General features: G+C 36.0%; 1 protein-coding gene across 7 annotated transcripts in view; it reads left to right on the plus strand.

Annotated features, from left to right (window-relative positions):
- Ide (Insulin degrading metalloproteinase) overlaps positions 1–9,622 on the plus strand; it is a 442,696-nt gene extending 433,074 nt beyond the window's left edge. For all 7 annotated transcript variants that reach the window (XM_089232551.1, XM_089232550.1, XM_089232552.1 and 4 more), the window contains one exon: positions 9,412–9,622. In XM_089232551.1, the coding sequence (XP_089088677.1) occupies positions 9,412–9,534 (123 nt within the window). In that variant the 3' untranslated portion in view covers positions 9,535–9,622. The remainder of the gene's footprint in view (positions 1–9,411) is intronic.
- Positions 9,623–24,035: the final 14,413 nt, after the last annotated feature.

Genomic DNA, 24,035 nt, shown 5'->3' on the forward strand with positions numbered 1-24,035 from the left:
TATAATACATTTAAATATAAGAAGTGTAAGAGCTAATTTTGATAATTTCGTAACTTACATAGATAGCTGTCTCCACAATATAAACGTTATAGTCCTTTCAGAGGTTTGGATAGTAGATGAGGAAATTGAACTTTATAATATACCAGGTTTTAATATATTTTCATATTCTATAATAAGTCAGGTGGTGTATAGTAATAAATCCTTAGTTTACAACAAATTAACATCCGTCACAATGCAAACAGTGGAAGTAATTGGTGTCCATCAGCCCTCACTAAAATTAACTCTCCTTTGTTTGTATAGATCTCATTCATTCACCGTCTCAAACTTCGTTGAAGAACTGGATTCATCGTTAAATACTATTAAAACGAAAAATATTATATTAATCTGTGACATCAATATAGATATACTTAATCCTGCTTCAAATGTCGAATCAAATTACATGGATATATTGTCAGGATATGGATTCGTACCATTGATCAATGATGTAACGAGACACGCATCTGGTACTTGTATCGATCACATATATTTACGTAATTCATCTAACATTATTGGATATTACTCATCCATAATCGAAACTGATATTACCGATCACTACCCGATTGTTGGCAAGTTACAATTTGATTCTCCTAACTTAAATAAATCTAATACAGTCGTGCAAGCAATGAAAAGGAAAGTTATTAACTACACTGCCATGACATCATATCTTCAAAGTTACAAATTTAAAACTGATAATTCGCATAGTGGACTTGTTTTCAATCACTTTTTTTCTACTTTATACACTATTGTTCAGAATCCCTCCAGATATGTGAGTAATGCTGCTATAAGAAATTATGGGAAACCGTGAGTTACCAACGAAATTCGTTGTTTAATAAAAAATAAACAAAAACTGTATCTGAAGACTAAAAAATACCCATATGACATCTCAGTTGAGTCAGCTTACAGAAACGTAACATCACTATCTAAATCAAAAATTAGAATTGCCAAGAAAAACTACTACTCAACCGAATTTACTAAGTGTCAGAGTAATGCTGAACGCTGGAAATTTGTTAATAATATACTGGGTGCAAAACAAAAAACAAATATTCTCCCTGATAATCTTGAACCTCAAAACCTGGTTAATCAATTCAATTTATATTTTATTAATGTCTCATCAAATCGAGGAGTTTCAGATGATGCTCATAAACAATATATACAAAACATCAATAACTATTTTTTTCTTTCCCTCAGATATTGCTGAAGTAAAAAAAATCGTAAGTAATTTAAAAACTTCAGTTACATCTTCTGATCCAATTAATGCAAAAGTTTGGAAACATATTCTGGATAATGTTCTACATATATTTTCCATGCTTATCAATGATAGTTTGGAAAATGGAATTTCTCCGGATTCATTAAAACATGGCGTCATAACCCCAATCTACAAAGCAGGCGACAAAAATGACTCGAACAATTATAGACCCGTTTAAGTTCTTTGTGCAGCATCAAAAATTATGGAAACAATTATGAAAGACAGACTTTTTTTATACTTAAATGTGCATAATTTCTTTTCAAACAACCAATGTGGGTTCCTTCCAAATAGAAATACAGAAACTGCACTTATTGAATTTAGTAACTATATTGTCTATAATATAGACAAATCAAAGAAAACAATAGCTATCTTCCTGGATATACGAAAATGTTTCGACAGCATCGACCATAACATTTTATTTAATAAACTTCAACTGTATGGAATTAGAGGTAATGCACATAGCCTATGTAAATCCTATTTTATGAACAGGATCCAAAGAGTTAAATGTGGCAAATACATTAGTACTCCGATGTCAATGAAGAAAGGAATTCCTCAAGGATCTATTTTAGGGCCACTTCTTTTTACTATATTTATCAATGATTTCTGTAACCTTGATTTATCTGCTAAAATTATAACATTTGCAGATGATACTGCATTACTTTATTCACGAAGCTGGGCCGGAAGAGATCTCGGCAACGGGATAAGTCCAGTGGCAAAGTTCTGGCGTTCATTCATTCATTTGCATTACTTTATTCAGCAATAGATTATCAATCTTTAATGAACACCATAAATCGTGACTTAATTAAAGTTTGCAATTGGTTTTCTGCAAATAATCTTGAAATTAATATATCGAAAACAAAATTTATGAGCTTTTCTTTACATAACAATACAGAAATTAGATATAATATTATTTTTCATAGCCAAAACTGCCCATATAACTTTTCGTGCACATGCTCATCTTTAGAACAAGTATCTTCATTAAATTATCTTGGTTCACAATATAGATAACAACCTAAAATGGAAAACACATATGAAATGCATGCAATCAAAACTTTGATACACCCTATACAAATTCTATTACCTTAAACAATATGTAAATCAACCTTATCAACCTTTTCTACTGTCATTTTACTATGCCGTTATTCATTCACATATATTATATGGCCTGACTGTATGGGGAAGCGATTTCATAAGCACTTTACGCCCCATCATTCAAATGCAAAAAAAAATAATTAGAGCACTTACTAACGATTATTCCACTCCTTCACATGAACTTTTTCTAAACCTAAATATACTACCCCTTCGTTATCTATATTTCCACAGATCGATAATTCTTCTACATAAAAATCAACTTGATTTAGCTTTCAATACTTCAAGAACATTGAGTAGATTTAGCAATACATTATCTATACCACTTATTGATAAAACAGTGAAGAGAAATCACTTTACGTTTCTTGTTCCGAAATTTTACAACAATTTGCCATCTGACATTCTTGACTACACTTCAATATTTGTATTAAAAAAACGTCGCAAACAAAATTTGCTCTCTATGAATGATATTGAAAGTTATTTCTAATATGTATTATATTTTTTCCTTATTGAGCTCTCGCAAAAAAAAAAAAGGAAAACACTAAACCATCACTCAAAAATTTCTGAATCCCACCTTCCGTTGTTGCCATTATTTATTTTAATACTACTATTAATTATTTGCATCATCGTGTGGTAATGCACGACCACACGTGGCACGCATTGTCCAAAGGTTCCTCGTCAATCGCCAGATTGAATTGCTTCCCTGGCCAGCTCGCTCTCCGGATCTTTCGCCGATAGAAAACATGTGGTCCATGGTTGCTCAACGATTGACCCAGATTACATCCCCAGCTGCCACACCAGATCAACTTTGGCAACGCGTGGAAGCTGCTTGGTCTGCTGTACCCCAAGAACACATCCAAAGTCTCTTTGAATCAATGCCGAGGCATGTGGCAGCGGTGATCTCCAACAATGGCGGCTACTCTGGCTACTGAGTTTGGCAGGAACCACACTTCACAGAAGTCTATAAATTTAATCATTTGATGCTTGGTCAACATGTTATCTACAAAATAAATATTGTTGCAATATCTCTTGTCTTTCTTGGTGTTGCAATTTGGGTGGCCAGCAGTGTATTTGCATTTCTCTACTTAAAACATTGGTTGTAATCTCATAAAAGACAAAGTGTAGTTAGTTTTTGGTATATTTTTAATGATGACGTATAGAAAATGAAATAGCAGGGATATGCACCATAAATCAAAACGTAAGCAAAATGTTATAAAGTAGATCGCCTACTAAATTTGGTTTCTAACCCCTGCTATAAAATCAAAAAATAATAACCTGATCTTCACATATTTCCAAGGGATCTGTAAGATCTGGGGGTTAATCTTGGGTAAAATCCAATAATAATTGCAATCCAATCATTGTCATTGGTTAGTTATTTCCCTCATTTTATAGGAAAATTTGTGACAGAGCTTGCAATTTGAAGCATTGCAATCATTTTATTTTTCAAGATTGTGTGATAGGTTATGATTTGAGCCATTATATCAACTCTATAGATTGAATTTTGTTGCTGTCACTATTATTCTTTTATTAGATCTGCCTGTTTAATTACGCTGGGATCTTCTGATTAACATATTTCTGATGGATACTTATTTATTTTCATAGTAATGAAATACAATTTCCTCTCTTCTCTTGATTGAATTTTTTTTATCACTGAACATTTATTTTTCTTTTGGAAATATTTGAATATACAAATACAAAGGCCACAACAGTCAAAATACCAATTGAGGTGGCTGAAAAAAGGTGCCCATAAAAAATATGGATGTCAAATATATCTCTAAACTATATAAAAAATACAGTAATAAGAGAAAAAAAAAACCAATGATTATGAAAAATGTAAATATACTGCCCATAAAAAATTATGGTTGTCTCATCTAAGTATGGATAGCTTCTCGGTTTATTTCAATATGTTTATCGTATTTGTTTTAAAACATGTCAATTGTGTTAGAATTCATAACACTCAGAGGTAAGTTATTCCATTTATTCACAACACTATTAGAGAAATACTCCCTGCAACACCACAACCTAGAATTGTCCCCTACCAGCTGATACTGGCGTCCCCTTGTCGAAGCAGTTGATTGACAATGTATTAATAACTTGTGGTCCCATTTTTTTTCATTCCATGTAAAATTTTAAACACTTTAATCATGTCCCCCCCGACATCTGCGCTCTTCAAATGAAAAAATTTAAAAAAATCAACTATCTCTTCATAGCTTAAGCCCCATGTGCCATGAAGAGCACATGTGGCTCTTCTCTGCACCCACTCAACTAAGTCAATGTCCCTATGTAAGTATGATCTCCAAAACCTGATGGCATATTCCAGTCCAGGACAAACTAAGCCCTGGAAAGGTGGAAGGAACGCTTTGGGAGAACGGGAAGCGACCTTTTTATGAATGAACCCCTCCTCTCTTGAACATTCTATTCAGTTTTTTGACCACCCCTGAACTATGTTCAGAAAACCTAAGTCGCTGTTGTATATTCTTATGAATAAGAATACCCAGATCGGTGATCCTAGTTGCATCTGGAATAATAGCACCATTCAACTTGTAAGTGAAACATGGGTTGTCCGAACCAAAATGAGCAACCATGCACTTGTCAACACTAAACGTCATGTTCCATTCATTGCTCCAATCCTGTTTAAGTTGGTCTGGAGCAACTCTCTATTGCTTTGATTCTCGACTACACTCATTAGCTTTACGTCATCTGTGAATTTGCTAGCAATCTCATTGATACCCTGATCAAGTTTATTGATAAAAAGTGAAAAAAAGTATGGGGCCAAAGACACGTCCTTAAGGAACTGCACTTGTGATGCCTGTCCAACCAGAACTCTCTGAGACCGCCCATCCCTTTGGGAAAGAGCGCAAACCATCCCAAGATGGTCTCTCTGAGCAGTCATCGGTCATGTCTGCCTGTCTGTCTGTTTGTCCAACCAGAGAATTCCCTGTTCACCATAACTCGTTGCGACCTATTTCTTAATCACGATTCTATCCAATTCAGCAAGTTGCCCCCAATCCTAATCTCATGTAAATGCTTCAAGAGTTTACCATGTTGGACACAATCGAATTCCTTCTGGAAATCATGGTAGACAACATCTACATTTTTGCCCTTACCCGAAGCCTTTGTCACGTGATCATAGAAGCAAAGAAAGTTGGTTACACATGACTTCTCTTTTCTGAACCGATGCTGATTATCCGATAATGTGCATTATTTCCGTCTATACAATAGTTTGTGTATTTATTTCAATAGTTTGTAATATGGTGAGCATGGTGTATTAATTAACCCTTTATCTATCACATTATGAAAAAATGAAATACAGTAAAACCTCGATAAGTCGTCACCTCAAGTTACGGAAAAATTATGACGGCTTAAGTGGACTGACGACTTAAGCAGAGTGTCGTCAGTTTCAATGTGCAATGTTGTGAAAATCGTATAAATTTAAAGTAATATGAAATTTATTAAAGTACGAATCAAAATAACAATATTAATAAAATTTACAGATCGTGAAAGAATAAATAATAACAATTTTTTACCTTTTTATCTCTTATTACTTAAATTATTGTGGTAAAATGTACTGTACACTTTGATTTATACTAGTAATTTTTAATTTAGACTAACACAGCAACTGTTAGTCTAAAGCTATAAGTAGCTTTTCTTCATAATAGAACTCTATATTGCAAAGATAAGAACTCTTAATTTTACATAGACATCAAATTTAATTTTGGTGTTTTAATTCTTCATCAGTAGTTCATGATACAACTACAAAGTAATCTCGAACACTTTTGACTTGGTGGAGGGGCCCTGGGCAGGGAAAAGTAAACAGAAGACCTCAACTTGGGAAAGAATGTCTAATTTTTTTCAACAAAGATATTTTGTTTAAATTTCAAGCCCTATATTAGTAGAGCCCATGCTTTCTATGATTATTTATTATCCGTGCCCGTGCATTGCACTTTGACTTGATTAATTTGATTTTTCAATTTACATAATTTTAGATTTCCTTGCACTATATGTAATATTTGACGTATCAATAAATTTTGGTTTTGCCGGAGATGCCCTGGGGGGCTGAAGTGCTTACGTAGCTTCTTGCGACAGAGCTTGGGCAACACCTTCTAGAGCACCTTCTGCTTTAGAAGGTATTGGCTTGAATGTCTCACGGTTTTTCTAGTTTCTCCAATGGAGCCCATGCAGAAATGAGATCTAGCTTGAACAGTCCCCAACGTTCCAAAAACCTTAGTCGGTGAATGAACTTCACCAGCGTAACTTTCGTTACTTTAACTGTTTCGTTTGGGTATACAGGATTTTATGGTGATTTTTAAGCATATGGCAATGCTGTTAACAAGCTCTTTTTCTAATGGGAATCATAAAAATAGTCTGTTCCATTTTCTCAAATTTTTTCATAGTGACGAGTTAACCGAAATTAGCGACGAGTAAACAGGGGTTTAATAACATTGTTGTCTATGAGAGGTGGAAGGGCCTGAAGAAAAATGACGACTTAACCGGAGTGACGACTTATTAGGGTGACGACTCAACGAGGTTTTACTGTAATTATCATTCAATTTTTTTGTAGGTCATTTAAGTTTTAATTAAGTCTAAAAAAACAAAAAATACAAAAAAATTTAGTTCATAATGATTTAATTAACTTGGTACTTGAAACTTTCGTCAGCACTATAGTGTATGTTTAAAACAAAAACACAAAAAATACTAATTTGAATATGTTGAATAATAGATACTAATGAAAATGTTCCGGATGTTGTTGACCTAAAAAATCCTAATAAATGACCATAAAAAATGGCCAAAAACTCCAAAAAATACTCTAAAAATGAGAAAAAATGCCTTAAAACTAAAAGAAATATTCCCCAAAAATATGACAAAAAAAAAAAAAATGTGTTTAAAATAATAAAACAAATTTCTTTAGAAACTGAACCAGTCATTATATTGACTGGAGGTCAAAGAAAAAAATCTTAAAATATCTATTGAAAATCACATTCATTTTCAACATTAGATTTCATCAAAAATTGCCAGTGGAATTTTTCAAATAAACAGTTCATAATTGTGGTTTAGGATCTCTAGACAAAATAGAAATTTCTGAAAAGACAAGATAAACTTCTCTCAACATCAACAGATGTTATTGGGATATTTGGGGGGACGGGGTCTGATCTACTCAGTGTTAATTTTTCTTCAATTCCAAAACTTTTAGACGTTCCTGTAAAGACATCAATCATTTTTCTATGAGCAATATAAGTCTGCTTTTTTCTCCATTATTTTTTCAAATTTCATGACAGCAAATTAGCCAACCCCACTTTCAGTGCACTGACTTTATCAATAGCATCAATATATTCCCTATTTTTCTGCAGGGACTGAATGGTGGAAACCAGAACGCTAAAGATTGATCTTCTGTCGTCATCAATATTCCCCTAGGAAAAACAAACTTACAAAATCTTACTGCATGCAGCAATAGAATCAGAATTTTTTTGAATTCTTATTTTCATTTATTGTTTGATTAAATGCGGTCACAGCTTTTGGAATTTTTACTAAATACTAAATTTACCTGGAATTGATTCTAAACTTTATTTGTCATCTACAAAGGAAGATACAAGTTGAGTGAGGAACGTAATGCTTTTTTTGTTTAAAACAATTTTTGTCGACTTTTTATTTTGTAAAAAATTTCTTAAGTGGAAAAATATCCTAAAAATGTCATAAAACCTATCTATAACCTATCCTAAAAAATGCCTTAAAAGTTAAAAATATTGAAAAATGCAAAAATACAAATGTCATCAACATCTGGGCCCTAATAATGAACATATATGCAGTCAGACCCTGATTTAACGAACTCTGATTCAACAATTTTTTTTTTAATTCTGGCGAAGATCAAGGTTAAACCCCTATTTAATCTCCTCAATTTTATAAATATATCTTGAACTTTCCAAATTTTTTTTTCTTATTTCTGGTCACCCAAAACCACAATCTAAGATTTGACTTCCCAAGAATTGACTGTCAGCCCTTATTTAGAGACAAACTAAAAAAGTAGGAACAGGAATCTGTTCCTTTTTGAGTAAAGGAGACAATAAAGCCGTTTTTTAGTGTCTGTGGGAAGGTTTCAGTGGGCAATTTGTGTATACTAATACCATAAAACATTGTTCTCTCCACATGTTTAGATTTCAGTAAAAAATAAAGCTACTTCAAGTTAGTGCTCCATCTCGACAAGTAAAGAATGGCGGGTCATCCGAAGGGAAAATGTTCTTTGGTTAATGAAAAAATTATAATTTCGATATAATTTGATAAAAATGTTGGACGTATCAAACCAACTTTTATATATATATTAAACAGTTTTTTTCATGTATTTTGACTTTGTTCTTAAAAAAAATTTTAATTGTTGTCAGAAATAAAAGTTGAAATAGCAACCCCCTAAGTATATAAGTTTTAAAATTTTAAGTTTTAAGTGTGTTTATGCTCTTGATCAATTTGAACCCAATTCAATGATGAAATTGTTGATTTCTTCCGATTCGTTAAATCTGGGTTTGGCTGTATTTATTTTACCACAAAGAAAGCCATAATTTTTTTTATACATTTGTTAGGGAATATTTTGTAAAAGCAGTGTTTTACTGCATTACTCAAAAGTGCAACACAGTAAACACTTTTGCAGGAGCAAAACATCACACTGAATTTTATTAATTAACATATTTTTTTTAAGAATTACTTGTCACACACTTGTGCTGCCATCTGATAACCATAAAGTGGTTATACAGCCTTTGTATTTTGAAATACCAACACCAAACAATGTACGTAAGAGATGTTACTTGGGCAAAAAGTTGGTGGTATTTTAAAGTACCATCAGTAGATAAAGGGTTAAAACTTACATGTCGTGTTGACTAAGTCTACGTGTTCTTTTATTACATTTTCACAAGTTATAAAAGAACAGGATTCAAATGCAAACATCACATAAATAACATGCTTTAAGAGAAATTTTTCCAAATATCTAGTTATATTTCAATGTTCTTATGTTTTTATTGTATGTATACTCAATATAAATTTTTTCATACTAGCCTCCTGTAAAAATTGAAGATGTCACAGAATTCAAAAGCAGCCTTGGTCTGTACCCATTGGTCAAGCCCTCAATCAATGTACCTATACCACATCTTAGTCAACCATCAAAGTCGAAATTGTAGCCCATTTCATTTTTTGGACCAAAAAAAAAAAAAAAAAATGAAATAATGATTTCTTTCTTAGAAGCTGGTGTGTCTGAAATCCTTTCAAAATAGTGCAGTTTTATTCTTTTTAATCTTTTGGTATGTAATAAAACGACCAAAAAATAGTCACCAAGCATTCCACAGAAACATAGCAGGCTATGGAAGTGGCTTGCATAACAGAAGTATTCTAGAAACATTTCTTCAAGCACTTTAAATAAGCTTATATCATTAAAAACTGATTGTTGATACATTTAAATCAGTGGTTTTTACTGTTCACCCCCTAAAAGTTCCAGAAAGCAATCTTGGGGAAGGTCAAGCTGGAAAATGTATTCAATGTTATGATCTATAGATTTCACGTATACTGATTATCGAAAGGGGTACGAGAACTCAAAGTTTGAAGTTCATTGGTGGTGTGCTGCCTAATGAAAAGATTAAGAGAGAGAGAATCTCTGCATTAAATAATTATGTGTAAAGTCAGAAGGCAGTCTGTCATTTTCAGTTTTTATTGTAACATGTGCAGTTGATTTACTCTAATTTCTATGACAAATTTATGTTTGTATGAAGTAATATATACAAATTGATGATATATATTATACTTGTTAACATTGGCGTATGCAAGGGTGTAGGGAGGTACTCAAGTGGAGATTATAGTGTTGTTTTACAGGAAAAAACATAAAAAAACCCTTTCAGAAGGAAAAAATATTTGAAACCTTCCCCTCCCTGAGAAAATCCTGTGTACGTCTATGCTTGTTAATTTCAAACAATTGTAAAAGTTTTTATGCAAGCAATTTGCAAACATGTTAATAATTATAACTCAATTGTATACTTCAAAATGACAAAATTTTGGGACCATGATTTCAAAAATTGATTAGTTTATTTGGATATTTTATTAATGCAAAAATACCAAATGGTTTTCCAAATCAGGTGCATCAATAGTTATTAAAAAAATGTAGAATTGCAAATACCAATGTGCTCAGTTTTTGTTTGAATATTACTGATAGGAAAGATGAAATCAGGGATTGAAAAAAAATGTTGGGTGATGAAAATTTTTTAATGTTTTTTTTTTAATTCTGCACTCGGCACCTAAAAAACTATAACAGTCAACTTCAGTCAGCATTCGATTTTATAAACATCCAATTTATTACCTGCCACATTTTCATAAACTAGTCTTCTTTAGTCATAAACATACACCATTTGTAATAGTGAGATGATTTTAGATTTTTTTTTCACAGCCTAATTCATGAAGGAAAGACTTTTTCTGGATATTACACTGAAGTGAACTCGGAAAGAAAAATCTACTGCTCTTCGCAGAGAATTAAACCCAGTACTCTTGCAAACCAGGCAAGCACGCTATCATGCAACCATTCCTTTCTTATTTACACACTGTGGTATGACACGCTGAAGTAGCCGCTCAGAAGCCTCCCTCTGTAGCTCAGTAGGAGCATCTACTTCAACGGGTCATGCCATAGGGCATAAATGAGGAAGAAATGGTCATGTCTCCAGTGGTGTGTATACAGATAGCGTACTTGCCTGATTTGCAAGAGGAGACTTTGTTCTATTTCCGTCCGAGACCAGTAGACTTTTCTTTTAGAGTTCACCTTAACATAATTTCCAGAAAAAGCCTTTTTTTAATACACCATTTCTTTGAAGATCTTTCCCATTTAATGAATTTTCTATTTTACAAACTAATTGTTCCAGTCTGTTTACGTCTGTAAAAACGAGTGTTGACTATATTATTTCTCATCCATTTTTTACATTGCAGACCTGTGTCATTGTTTAATGTTTCCATGAACTTTTCATCCATCACATATCTATTTCTAAATAGTAAATTTTGTATGAACCAAAATGTATTTGTTAAATATGATATTTTCTTGATATATCATTAAATATATGTATTTCAGAAATACAGTAAAACATCTCTTTTGCGACACCGACAGGTGTACGTAAAAGAAGGGTGGCCATTGATCATGGGTTTGAAATGCATACTTCTATTATAGAAGGGGAAATTATTATTTGGTTGTGAAAGAGGGGTGACCTCATCTGAGGGTTGTCTGTAAAAGGGTTTTATTGTATATGCTCTATGTAGTAAAAAATCAGTGCAGTTAAGGAAATTGTTAAATTATGATAAAATTTAATAGATAAAAATTGAGCACATAAAGATGACGAAAAAAATTCAAATTTGATGCTGGAAACACCATTTATTGAGTAGATATGTGGATCCAGAACTATTTATTATGAAAATTTTTAATGGGAGAGGTGTTGAACGTTGCTTTACAGGATTTGCAGTTAGATGTGTTATAACTGCACAGGAAGTTGATGCAAGTTCACAATGGCATCCTAACATGTCTAACAAGGCAAAAGTTCTAGTGTCTCAGGAAGTCAAGGAAATATCATTACTAGAGACTAGAAGTTTAAACACTAAAAAAAACCATTTATAATTAATGTAAAAAATTAAAATTAACTAAAAACTAAGATGTAGAGGGTCCAAAAACTGTCTGAGAATTTTTTCACTTTTACTCCTGCTGTTTCAATAACATTTTATAATTATTTTATTAGCTGAGCTAAGTTACTATTTTCATGCCAAAAAAGGTGTTTGTTATCCTTGAAGGTTAGGTTAGAGGGGGTGATTTAATTTTGAATACTAAATACTTATAGCCACTGTGGTGGTCGAGTGGTTATAGTGACCGACTCGAGATGTGAGGATCCGGGTTCGAACCCCACAGTGGTGGTCGGCTGAAGTTGGTTTTCTGTGGTTCCCAACTTCAAGGCGCAAATGCGAGCCGATCTCCCCGTTAAAAAGTCTCGCCACAGAGAGCAACAGTCCTACAACGATAAATCATTCAATCATAACACTTCACTCATGGTTAGAAAAACTGGTGGCAGATGGCAGCACTACACATAACAAGCATTACAGAGAAAACAAAAAAAAACTTCACGTCAGGTTTCACTACACGTACACGCACATTCCCGCATGTACCGATTTGTTGGGGGTTCCGCGGGCGGGGAGGGGGTGTAGCAGTAGTAGGTAGGGCCTCCAAAAAATAGCTCGGGATCCATGATGTTCTTAAGTCAGCCACCTGGTTGGGCAATTTGCCTGTTGTGGCGTTGTATTTGTATTTGTATAATTAGCTCATATGTGCAAAATATGGCTATCCTTTTTGCATGTCTTAAACAACTTGCCATGGTTTTCTTCAGTGCATTTATAGTGTAAAAATATGAACCAAAAACAAACATTTCCTCTCCTGATATGGTCAGCTATCTATCTACAATACGTGAGCAAGACATGGTGTGAAGTGTGTGAGGAGATTGACAAAACTTCCAATTCATTCCCAGCTTCTCAAATGAATGCAGATCGGCTAACCTCTGCAGAAAAAAGTTATAATCTATCCATAAAAAAGTGTAACATAGCCTGTTTTTCAATTTACAAGGGGAAAAGGAGGGGGAGGGTACTCCATACTAAAAATTGATTAGGAAGTTATATAATTATAATCAGAAAAAGTAATTGCTGCATGAGAAAAGATGATATGGTTTACTTTAAAAAAACAAACATTCTCAGGAAGACACCAGATCAGTAAAAAGTTTATTCACTTGTGTCTATCTTTTTGCGCTATTGTTTTATCTAATATGAAATATGATTTCACTGACTGGGACAGTCCCCTGATCATGTGAAAACATCAAAAAATAAAAATTCATTAGATGGATGCTAAAGGGTTGAAAATCATCCAATATTCATAACTCAAAATTCCAACATTCTAGTCACCTGAATGATTAATAGAACTTTATATAATAGAATAATATCACACTGGAATCAAGTGCATTATTTTTGTCGAAAATTTCCGAATATCCTGAAAACTCCCAACCACGAATAGCTCAACTATAAAGAGTAATTTTATATTTCAGGCACATGGGGTAAAATTTCGATGATACTCAAATATCGAGAAAATAATGGTATGTTATTGTAAATCTCTACCAAAAATGCATGAACTTAATTTTTGCTACAAATTCATTTAGAAAATTCAGCCTGATCAAAAAATAAAACACTACATGATTCATGAAACCATAAAGGGTTAGGATGGCAAGCAAAATTTCAGAAAAATACTGATCCGTCAAATCAATACTAAAGAATTGGGGCATCATTCAGTATACTGTTTAATACAGAAGTGGCTTGAGATATCGTTTTGATGCATGTAGTGCAGAAATTTTTGATCAACGAACCATCTATGATTTCTAATGCCGACCAGTTTGGAAGGGGTTTTCTGATAAGAATTGATACTAAAAATTAAAAATATCAAAAACAGCAATTCTTTTTCAGTTCTCAATGCTTAAAATTACCATGTTTTGCAGAATATGGTCTCTAAAATTCATGGGTAAACATAAATCATTTTCAAATAGGCATTTATGACAGGAAAAATTCAAAAAAGAGACAAAAAAAACCTTTCAGAATAGCAAATAAAGATATTTATGACATTTTACCTGAACTTCCAGATTCTACTCATCACACAAAACAGATATTCTATGGATATGTTTCTCATCTATGGACAGGCATTGTTCTGGTCAAGTCTGTCTGTTTATGACTCAATAGTCAGCTTGGGAAACTATATCCAGACATGAATGGTAGGCATCCCAACAGAGACACAGAAAATGTATTTTGATCTCTGCAAGCTCCTAACAATGGTACTTCATGAGACTGCATGTCCAAAATGGGTTTATGAGTTTCTCCGAATAACAGACAGCAAAGCTCTCTTATCTTCTTATAGCAACTTCTGCTATCACACAACGCTTGTAAAAGTTTGTTATTCTGGATCTGCTGTGGCACATATGGTGTTTTGGAAATCCTGTTACCCCCTCATACTGGTAACAGTATTGTCTGACTGTAGCATTACTCCCACCTTTTTGTTGTGAGATTCATCAGAACAAGATTCACAACTTGCTGAATGCAATGATCCTAACTATTGAAGTTGTAATGTAGGCCACTTGAGTAGGATGAGAAATAAAATTCAAATTTGGTTTTGAAGAGGGGGGGGGGCTCCTGAAGAGAGTGTGCCTTCCTAGAAAATTTACATTATATTATTTATATTATATTATTTTGTTATTAACTTTTTTTAAATTCCTAAAATGGATTTGATGCCAAGTTAATGTCTCTGAATATTGAATCACTGTTAATTAAATAAATTTTATAAAATTAAAAAAATTAAAAAAATTCTCAAAATCGCTAATTGAAAAAAAATCTGTCCTGTAAAATACAGGTTATATGGTCACTCCATAAGCAGAATCAGATCAGTCTCATATCTTATATTCCATTAATATGTTTGGGTGTGAGGGTCCAGTGACAAAAGAAAGAGTCTTCATAGTTAGAATGTGTGGAAGGGAGAGAAAAAGGTTGGTTATTTACCTCTCAGCCAATTCAGTACAAGTTGTATTATTAGCTTGACTTGCCATAGGACTTACTTGATATAAAACCAAGAGGTGTGATTTCACCTAGCCTCTCGTGCTGGACAGGATTGCTCTTATAATGTCAATACCCAGATTATCCGTATGTCTCTGGAAAATGTTAATTGCATTATCTACCATCAGAAGGTGTTTTCCTTTCAGGAGCCTTTTTTTTTGCCAGAGGCGATTTTGCTGTTGGGATTAGCATTGAGTTAGTTTGCAGTGCCATCTTAATGCATGGGCCCACTCGGGCACATAGGCGTAAACTTATCGAAAATGTTGGGCGGGGGGCTCGTTTATACGACGCGTCGTATAATTGAGAAAAATGTATAACTGGAACTTTTTTCGAAAATCCCCCCTCTCCTTTTCCACAAACGTTTCTCAAAAAAAGTTTTGTACAAAATCTGTCGTTTTGATTCGAAAATTATGCTTGAGAAGAAATATTATACTATCATAACATTACTCTCTCTCTCTGTGTGTTGCTGAAGTCTCAAGCAATCTTACGGTATTCATTTCAAGCTTTAACAGAAAAAAAGTGTTATTTAAACCTTATGTAAAACGTCCTATACTTGTTTGTTGTGCTTTTGGTTTCTATATTTAATAAGCAAAAAGTAAATGATGCATTGAGTTCCGTTGTTGAAAGATTTTTCTCTTAAAGAAAGATTATACACTATCGCATATTTTTCTGAGATTTTATAACAGAAATAACAAAAGTACAGGTGAACTTGGCTAATTCGAATATCAGGAATTCCTTTTGAGTTTCTTGTAAAAATTTCTTCAATTCAATGTTGAAATTACTTGTTTAATTAGGTTTTCCCCCAACGTTTTGGATAATTCGATGTTTGGTGCAGATAATATGTCATTTGCAAAATGTCTCTTATATATGTGTGTGTGTGTTACTGCCAAAGCCAGAAGTTGTGTAGTTCTCGAACTGGCCGGCACAGTTCATCCGGACATTGTCCGAATTTCGCTGAGCTTTGGCCGGCCCCTATATGTCGATCATTATATATCCCTCCATGTATGAATCACCATAATATTGATATTTAGATTTCTTTGATAGTTAAGGTTGCCATTATGGTTAGCTATGGATAATTATAAGTGGTCATAATTATCACAAAAAATACGCCAACGTGAGGATGACCCCGAATCATAGGAATCGATATATAGGGACCGTTCAAAGCCCGACGAAAGCCCAAACTTTGGACATTGGCCGGGTCAACTGGCCAACTTCGGCAATAACATGTATATGCATATACAAGGTGAATCCTATTCTGCCAAATGAAAGGTGGAAGGGGGTGATAGACAAGCCCAAGTGGAACATGAAACACCCTTTCAACCCTGTCCTATCTTCCACCGTTTCGAGTTATGATGGATAATCGATTATATGGAAAAAAATGTGTCAAGTCCACACCTTGAATTTTTTAGCCCGGCACCACAATTTTTAAAGCGTGTTTTATATTTTCTTGAATATGAGCTTTCATTGAATCCGTAACTAGGAGAATCATATTTTAGCGGCTGATAACATCATTTTCTGCAGGTCATCCGCAGCGGTAGATAATCCGCATTTTTTAATGTTTAACCACTTTTTTTTAACAGATAATCCGCGGATTGTACGAAGTAAAATATGGTAATTATTGTTTTTTTTTTAATTTACTGCTTTCCTTATTTTTCTCTAGTGGTCACGGAGCCCCTTGAATTTGAAGTGCATGCGGAGCCCCTGAAGAGTGCACACTGAGTCCAGGTTGAGAACAGCTGTTCTATATAGTTTCATGCATGGATGTCTTAACAGCATGAGGAACCCCCGGGAAAAGTGAAAAACTGGTGCCCCCCCCCCCCAAAAAACTAGCTTTGCTACTCTCTATTGCACCAGACTATATCAACTTACATACTTTTTCTCCAAAATCATAGATGATTTGAATGACCTGAACACCAGATGTCATCATGAGGACTCCAGGCACTCCCCCCCGGCCGTGCCTGGGTGGGGCCTATGCGGCTTTGGTACCATGTTGTTTTGTCATTCCGCACAGGGTACGCCCAGATTAAAACAAATGATAAGGCACGTTGGTCTACAAAAAGAATAATTTCTTCTGTACGAACAATCCTGGTAATGAAAGAGTATCGACAGCTCAATTATTGTAGTAGCAACGAATATTGCAGTTTGATGAAGAAAACTATAGTGAAAGGTTTATTAATTTAACGGTTTACCAGAAAATCCGTACCCCTTTTTTTTGGAATCTGGAAACCTTATTTCCATGACGGGGTGGTGCGAAATGTCTCCCCGGCTGAAAAAGCGGCTAATAACGGCTCTGGGTACAGATAACAAAGAATCCGAGGATGATGTCACTCTCCGCTTATCCATACAAAGGTTATTAACAGCTGGCTGATGCGAAGATATATTGTGGAAAGAGAGAAAATTCAACTGCCCTTGCGGGGAATCGAACCCACGTCCTTTCATTTTCCGGGTAAAAGGACGTGTTCAGTGCACACGAGCTCCAAGGAAAGACTGAGATATTCGTTGCTTCTGTAGTCTAGGGCGTTCACCCGGTTAGTGAAAGGAAGTGGGTTTGATTCCCCGCAGGGGCAGTTAAAAAAATTTTCTCTTTCCAAAATATATCTTCGCATCAGCTAGCTGTTAAAAAAACCTTTGTGTAATACAGAATTGATAAGTACTCTCTCTGTTCATTGTCCATTACTCAAAAAAGGCCGAATTCGAAGGATTGAGAAAAACTAATAGGTGTGGAAACAGTCTAACATACACATATACATGACAGTTTGGCTTTGTCACAGCCAAAGCCGCTTGAAAGTTTAATGCACTCTTAGTGATAAAAGAAGGGGTGAGGTGATTTCTCTCCATTACAATTTTTAATCTATAGTGTAAGGATTCACTATATTGTACATGTTGATTTAAAATACTTTATTATATAAATTTATTACTATTAAAATTACTATTGGTTAAACTTTACTATTTACATCGCAGTCGAGTATGAACACATCCGGACATTCCGAAGTCTCGACTCTCTCTGTTCGTAGTACACATATACATATATAAGTATACACTCGCAGCATTCACAGCAAAGCCGCTTGAAAGTTCTCCACCAGATGGCGACTTATACAGCAGCGTCAGCAGTTGTGAGCTTGGCCTGAGTCTGGTCCGGCCGTCCATGTACGGTCCCTTTCAGTGTACACGAGCTCCAAGGAAAGATTGAGAGATTCGGTGCCTCTGTGGTCTAGGGCGTTCACCCGGAAAGTGAAAGGACGTGGGTTCGATTCCCCGCAGGGGCAGTTGAATTTTTCTCTCTTTCCAAAATATATCTTCGCAACAGCCAGTTGTTAAAACCTTCATATAGAAACGTCCTCTTCACTTGTCAATACAAGATTCATCGAAAGACTGGTTATTTGTGGAGATGAAGATTACAAGGAAGAAAATTCATCACTGCCGCCACGGGGACTCGAACCCCGGTCTCTCGCTTGCCGGCATGTGGCCATCTGGTTGGCCTTTGTCATTCACGAGCTATTAGTTGATTGTTGACGCCGTCCATGTTCGGTGCCTTTCAACATATATGTACGCTCCAAGGTTGAAATATTCTATTTGCTTCCATAGCTTATATATATATATAGATGGTAGAGCACTCGTCCGGCAAGCGAGAGACCGGGGTTCGAGTCCCCGTGGTGGCAGTGATGAATTTTCTTCCTTGTAGTCTTCATCTCCACAAATAACCAGTCTTTCGATGAATCTTGTATTGATTATACTGTATATAGTTGCCATTGATTACTGCAAATGTGGCAACATATCTTTTAGGAAAATGAACTTTTTGTCCATATCGAGTTGTACTTTTTGCAACTGATTGTTCAGACTGTTCTGCTATTGCAGGTTCAGAATGTTTTGTTGTTGTGTCTGAATTTTTCTTTTCCACAAATGCAGGTTTTACGCGATCAATTGACACTTTGACTGTTCGGTTCGGAAGTTCGATAGTCACTGTCTTGTCATCTCTGGTGATCACTTTGTGTGGTCCCGTGTAAGGCTGCGATAGTGGTGGACGCACAGTATCTACTCGCAAGAATACGTGTGTGCATTCTTTCAGAGATGGATGGACATACATCGCTGTTTGACCATGTGCTGATGTAGGCACAGGCTTTAATCTACGCATCTTTTCTTTGAGTTCCGTCACGAAATTCGGAGAATATGTTGTTAATGGCTTTGAAGAGTCTGAGAATATCAGCTGGTAGACGTAATGAAGTACCGTACACAAGTTCTGATGCACTTGCTCCGATGTCTTGTTTTATTGCTGTTCTGATACCTAATAGCACTATGGGTAGTGTATCAGTCCAGTTTTGATTCTCGTGAGCTTTGATTGCCGATTTTAAATGACGGTGGAATCTCTCAATCAGTCCATTGGATCTTGGGTGAAAAGCTGTAGAGCGAATTCGATTTGTGCCAAGAAAATGATTGAGTTCCTTGAAAAGATTTGACTCAAATTGCCTTCTTTGGTCCGTAGTGATAGTACACTGGTGTAAGAAATTAAGAGAATTTGCAGACTTGGTCGATTATCTCTAGAACTACTGTACCGATTTTAATGAAATTTGATATGTACATGCATTGATACAATACAAAACAAATAACCATTCAATAATTGTAATACACACGCATGATCGTGCTTAACACTCGTTGGAGTCGGAGGTATGAAACAGCGGTTGCAGAATAAACAAAAAAATGGGTTAATGGGGGTATGGTCCCCTCTTACAGATATACAGGTCTCGCAGCGTGATTTCATACTTGAAATAAGGCAGTTTATCATTTCCTGTGGCAATTGGTCCCACTCGTTCAGCAACGCTGTTTTCATTCCCTGGATGGTTCCCGGAGGGGGGTTGCGAGTTGCAATTGCCCTCCCCAGAGAGGCCCAGACATGCTCTATAGGGTTAAGGTCTGGAGATCTGGCTGGCCAATCCATCCGGTGAATATCCTTACTCTCTAGAAAATCGTCGAGCAGAAGAGCTCTATGTGACCTCGCGTTATCGTCCATTAAAATGAACTCAGGGCCAGCTGCACTCCTGAAAAGGCAAACATAGGGCTCCAAGACCTCATCCCTATACCTCACACCAGTCACAGTGCCTCTTTCAAAGACATGGAGAGGTGTGCGGCCATCCAACATGATGACTGCCAAGACCATTAAACCTCCTCCGCCATAATGGTCGATTTCGCGGACATTGGAGGGTAGGTAGCGGGTCCCTGGTTCTCTCCATATGAACGTACGGCGAGAATCGGTGCTTAGGCTGAACCGGGACTCATCAGTGAAGAGAACGGTCGCCCATTGATCCATACTCCAATCTCTATGCTCTCTGCACCATGATAAACGGATTCTCCTGTCCGTAGAAGTGAGCGGGACGCAAACAGCAGGTCTTCTTGCAAACAACCCGCTCTCGTGAAGTCTTTTGGAAACAGTCACCCTTGATACACGGGTTAATGTGGCTGCATACAAGTCACGAGAGAGCTGAGAAGCTGTAGCACTCCTGTAACGCCTCGCTATAATCGACGAATGGCGATCTTCTCTGGCCGTCGTGGCTCTTGGACGACCTTGCCCAGGCTTTCTCTCGATGGATCCGGTATCCTGGAACTGTTTCCATGAGTTACACACGACGCTGGGCGTTAAATTGAACTCTCTACAAATCTGAACTTGAGATTGGCCTGCTTCTAGCCTCCCCACAATTCGCCACCTTATTCCATCAGCTAAACGTTGGTGGTTACTCATTTTTACTGTTACAATTTGAAATTAACCGATTGCTGCAAGATAACACCAAGAAATTCGCCGAGGTGTGCTAGCGAACGAAATGCGTCTTAACTTACGCGCGCTTATAAAGCCTATTTCTCTACTGGCTCCGCCTACACACGTGTACGCTTGCGTATTTGACGTACAAGATTTGTATTTTTGTCTAGAAGCGGTGGTTTTACATTCAGTTCAGTTCTTTTCATGAAATTCTATAAAATATGCAAATTCTCTTAATTTATTTCACCAGTGTAGAAGGACAACCAAATCTGCTAATCCACCCCGTAAATAGTGCTTTGCACACTGTTTCGGCGTTGATGTTGGGAACAGGGACAACTTCAGGCCATCGACTGTATCTGTCTATGATGGTGAGACAATATTGCATTCCTTGTGACATAAGAAGGGGTCCTATGATATCGATATGCAGGTGTGAGAAACGTGTATCTGGAGTTGCAAAGGTTCCTAGTTGTGCTCTTGTGTGGCGTTGGATTTTGGACCTTTGGCATTGTGTACACTGTTGCACTAATAGCTTAACAAATTTCTGCATATGGGGCCATACATATCGGGCAGATATCAGTTTACTTGTGGCTGAAGCTCCTGGATGGGAAAGGTTATGAAAATGCCTAAAAATTGTTTCGCGTTGAGATTCAGGTACGAATAGTCTAGCTATACCTGTTGACATGTCGCAATAAATATTTGTATCAGCTAGAGGAAATGGTATCAATTTTAATTTTAGAGAAGTGTTTCCTTTTAGGTAATTGTGGATTTCAGGATCGGTTGATTGAATTTTAGCAAATTCTCTGAAATCTAAATCTGGTGCTGATGAAACTGAATCTACCTCAATGCGACTTAATGCATCAGCTACAACATTGTCGGTTCCCTTTTTATATCTTATATCAGTTGAAAACTGAGATATAAAATCAAGTTGGCGAAATTGTCTTGGAGAGCATTTTTCTGGTTTTTGTTTGAAAGCAAAAGCTAATGGCTTTTGATCTGTAAAAATTGAAAATTTTCTGCCTTCTAACATGTAACGAAATTTTCTTATGGTAGTATAAATTGCAAATAATTCTCTATCATAGGTTGACCATTTCTTTTGGGTGTCTGATAATTTTTGAGAAAGAAATGCTATTGGTACCCATGCGTGGTCAGTATATTGCATGAATGTGCCACCAACAGCGTTATCAGAGCCGTCAACTGTGATACAAAGTTGTGCACCTGGCTTTGGATGCTGTAGCAAAGTGGCTTGAGCCAATGCTTATTTTGCATCATGAAAAGCAGTTTCAGCCTCAGGGTTCCACTGTAGTTTGTCGGCTTGATTGCATGATTTTGTTAGTTTTGATTTCTTTTTATTTTGTCGATCTTGAAGAAATTTAACTAATGGAGATAATATTTCCGCTGCTTTAGGCACGAATCTCCTATAGAAATTAAATAGGCCTAAAAATATGCGTAATTGTGTTACAGTTTCTGGACGGGGAAAATCTTGTATTACTTTAACGCGATCTGAAGTGGTGTAATTCCCTTCTCTGAAACGTTAAAGCCTAAGAAATTAATGTTAGAAACACCGAAGATGCATTTCGATGGTTTAAGACTTAAACCATAATGATCTAGCCTATCGAAAAGTTCGCGCAGGTGTTTGAGATGTTCTTCCTCCGATTCCGAAGCAATCAGAATATCATCCAGAAATGCATAGGCAAAAGGCAAACCGCGAATAACTTCATCAATGAATCGTTGAAATGTTGCGGCTGCATTGCATAGCCCAAATTGCATTCTTGTACTTTCGTACAGGCCAAAAGGAGTAGTTATGGCAGTTTTATGAATATTATCTGAATGAATGGGTATTTGATGATATGCTTTAATCAAGTCAACATGCGAAATTTTTTTTTTTTCATGCAGTTCTGCAGTGAAATCCATAATATTAGGCACACTATACCTGTCTTTCACTGTTTGCGCATTTAGTGCACGATAATCACCGACTGGTCTCCAGTCTGTGCAATCTTTTTTTGGTACAAGATGTAGTGGAGAAGCGTAAGGACTTTTTGAAGGGCGCATATGGCCTAAATTAATCATTTGCTGGAATTCATCTTTTGCGGCACGTAAACGATCTGGTGCAAGTCGTCGTGGTTTTGCAAACACCGGTTGACCGATTGTTCGATATGATGCACAATGCTATGCTTTATTTCTACATTTGCACGTGGTGGTTTTGTTATCTCAGGAAATTCTTTAAGTAACTGATGATATTGAGTGTTGCCTGTAATCAGCTTGATTGAGTGAATTGATGCTGATTGAATTTTTGCTATAGATGATAAATTGGTTACCGAATCAAATATTTTTCTTAATTTTAGATCAGGAGTAAGACCGAAATTGAAAATAAAATCTGTGCCTATTATTGGCGTGGATACATTTGCTACTAAAAATGGCCATTGGAATTTTCTTCGTAAATTCAAATCAATTGTGAGAAGTTTTTGTCGATATACATTAATGTTAGATGCATTTGCCCCATTTAAAGTAAATAACTGGTTTCATGCGATCGACAGAGTTCGCCGGAATAAGCGAAACGTCAGATCGTGTATCTATAAGAAAATTTATGTTCGTCTTTTTATCTGTTACAAAAAGGCGACGGGATTTTGTGGGCAAAGTGAATGTCGCCTCTACACTTTGCTTTCCACGTTTCCCGAATTATTGTAAGTACACGGTGTTCACATTTTCGGGCATTTTGGCCAAATTTTCTGTGATAGAAACAAAACTGATTGTTTTCTCGACTGCGACTTCTACTTCTGTACCTAAAATTACGTCTGCCTCTGTATCGAAAATTAGGCCTTCGGCCTAGAGCTTCAATACGTTCCGATAACTTCCTGATTTCGGCAATTAAAAAATTGTCCGAGGAACTTACCGTTTGAGAGGATGCAGAGGGAATGCTACTGGCTATCGGTGCAACATTGTACTGATTCACTTCCATCACACCATCGGCTACTTCGGCTCGTTCATCCAAGGAGAATGGCACAACGGCAGCCAAGATGGATTGTACGTGCGAAGGAAGCCGTTGCACAAACAACGGATCTAGAAGTTCATCTGGAACTTAGTGTGGCTCCGCAAGGCGTTTCATGGAGAGGAGTAACTCAGATGGTCGTCTGTCACCTAATTCTTCACCTGCCAGTAATTTCCTGATTTCTTGTGTTGAACTGTCGCTTGTTCTTTTTATCAAATGGATCATCCTCGTTTGGATTGAGAATGACATTGCGAACGAGTCCTGCAATTTCTGGAGGCAGAGCGGAAACAACGTAATTATAT

Source organism: Pholcus phalangioides, unplaced genomic scaffold (genome assembly GCF_987345545.1).
Source record: "Pholcus phalangioides strain wild (caught in Gottingen) unplaced genomic scaffold, Ppha-v1.0 ptg000007l_1, whole genome shotgun sequence".
Lineage (NCBI taxonomy): Eukaryota > Metazoa > Arthropoda > Arachnida > Araneae > Pholcidae > Pholcus > Pholcus phalangioides.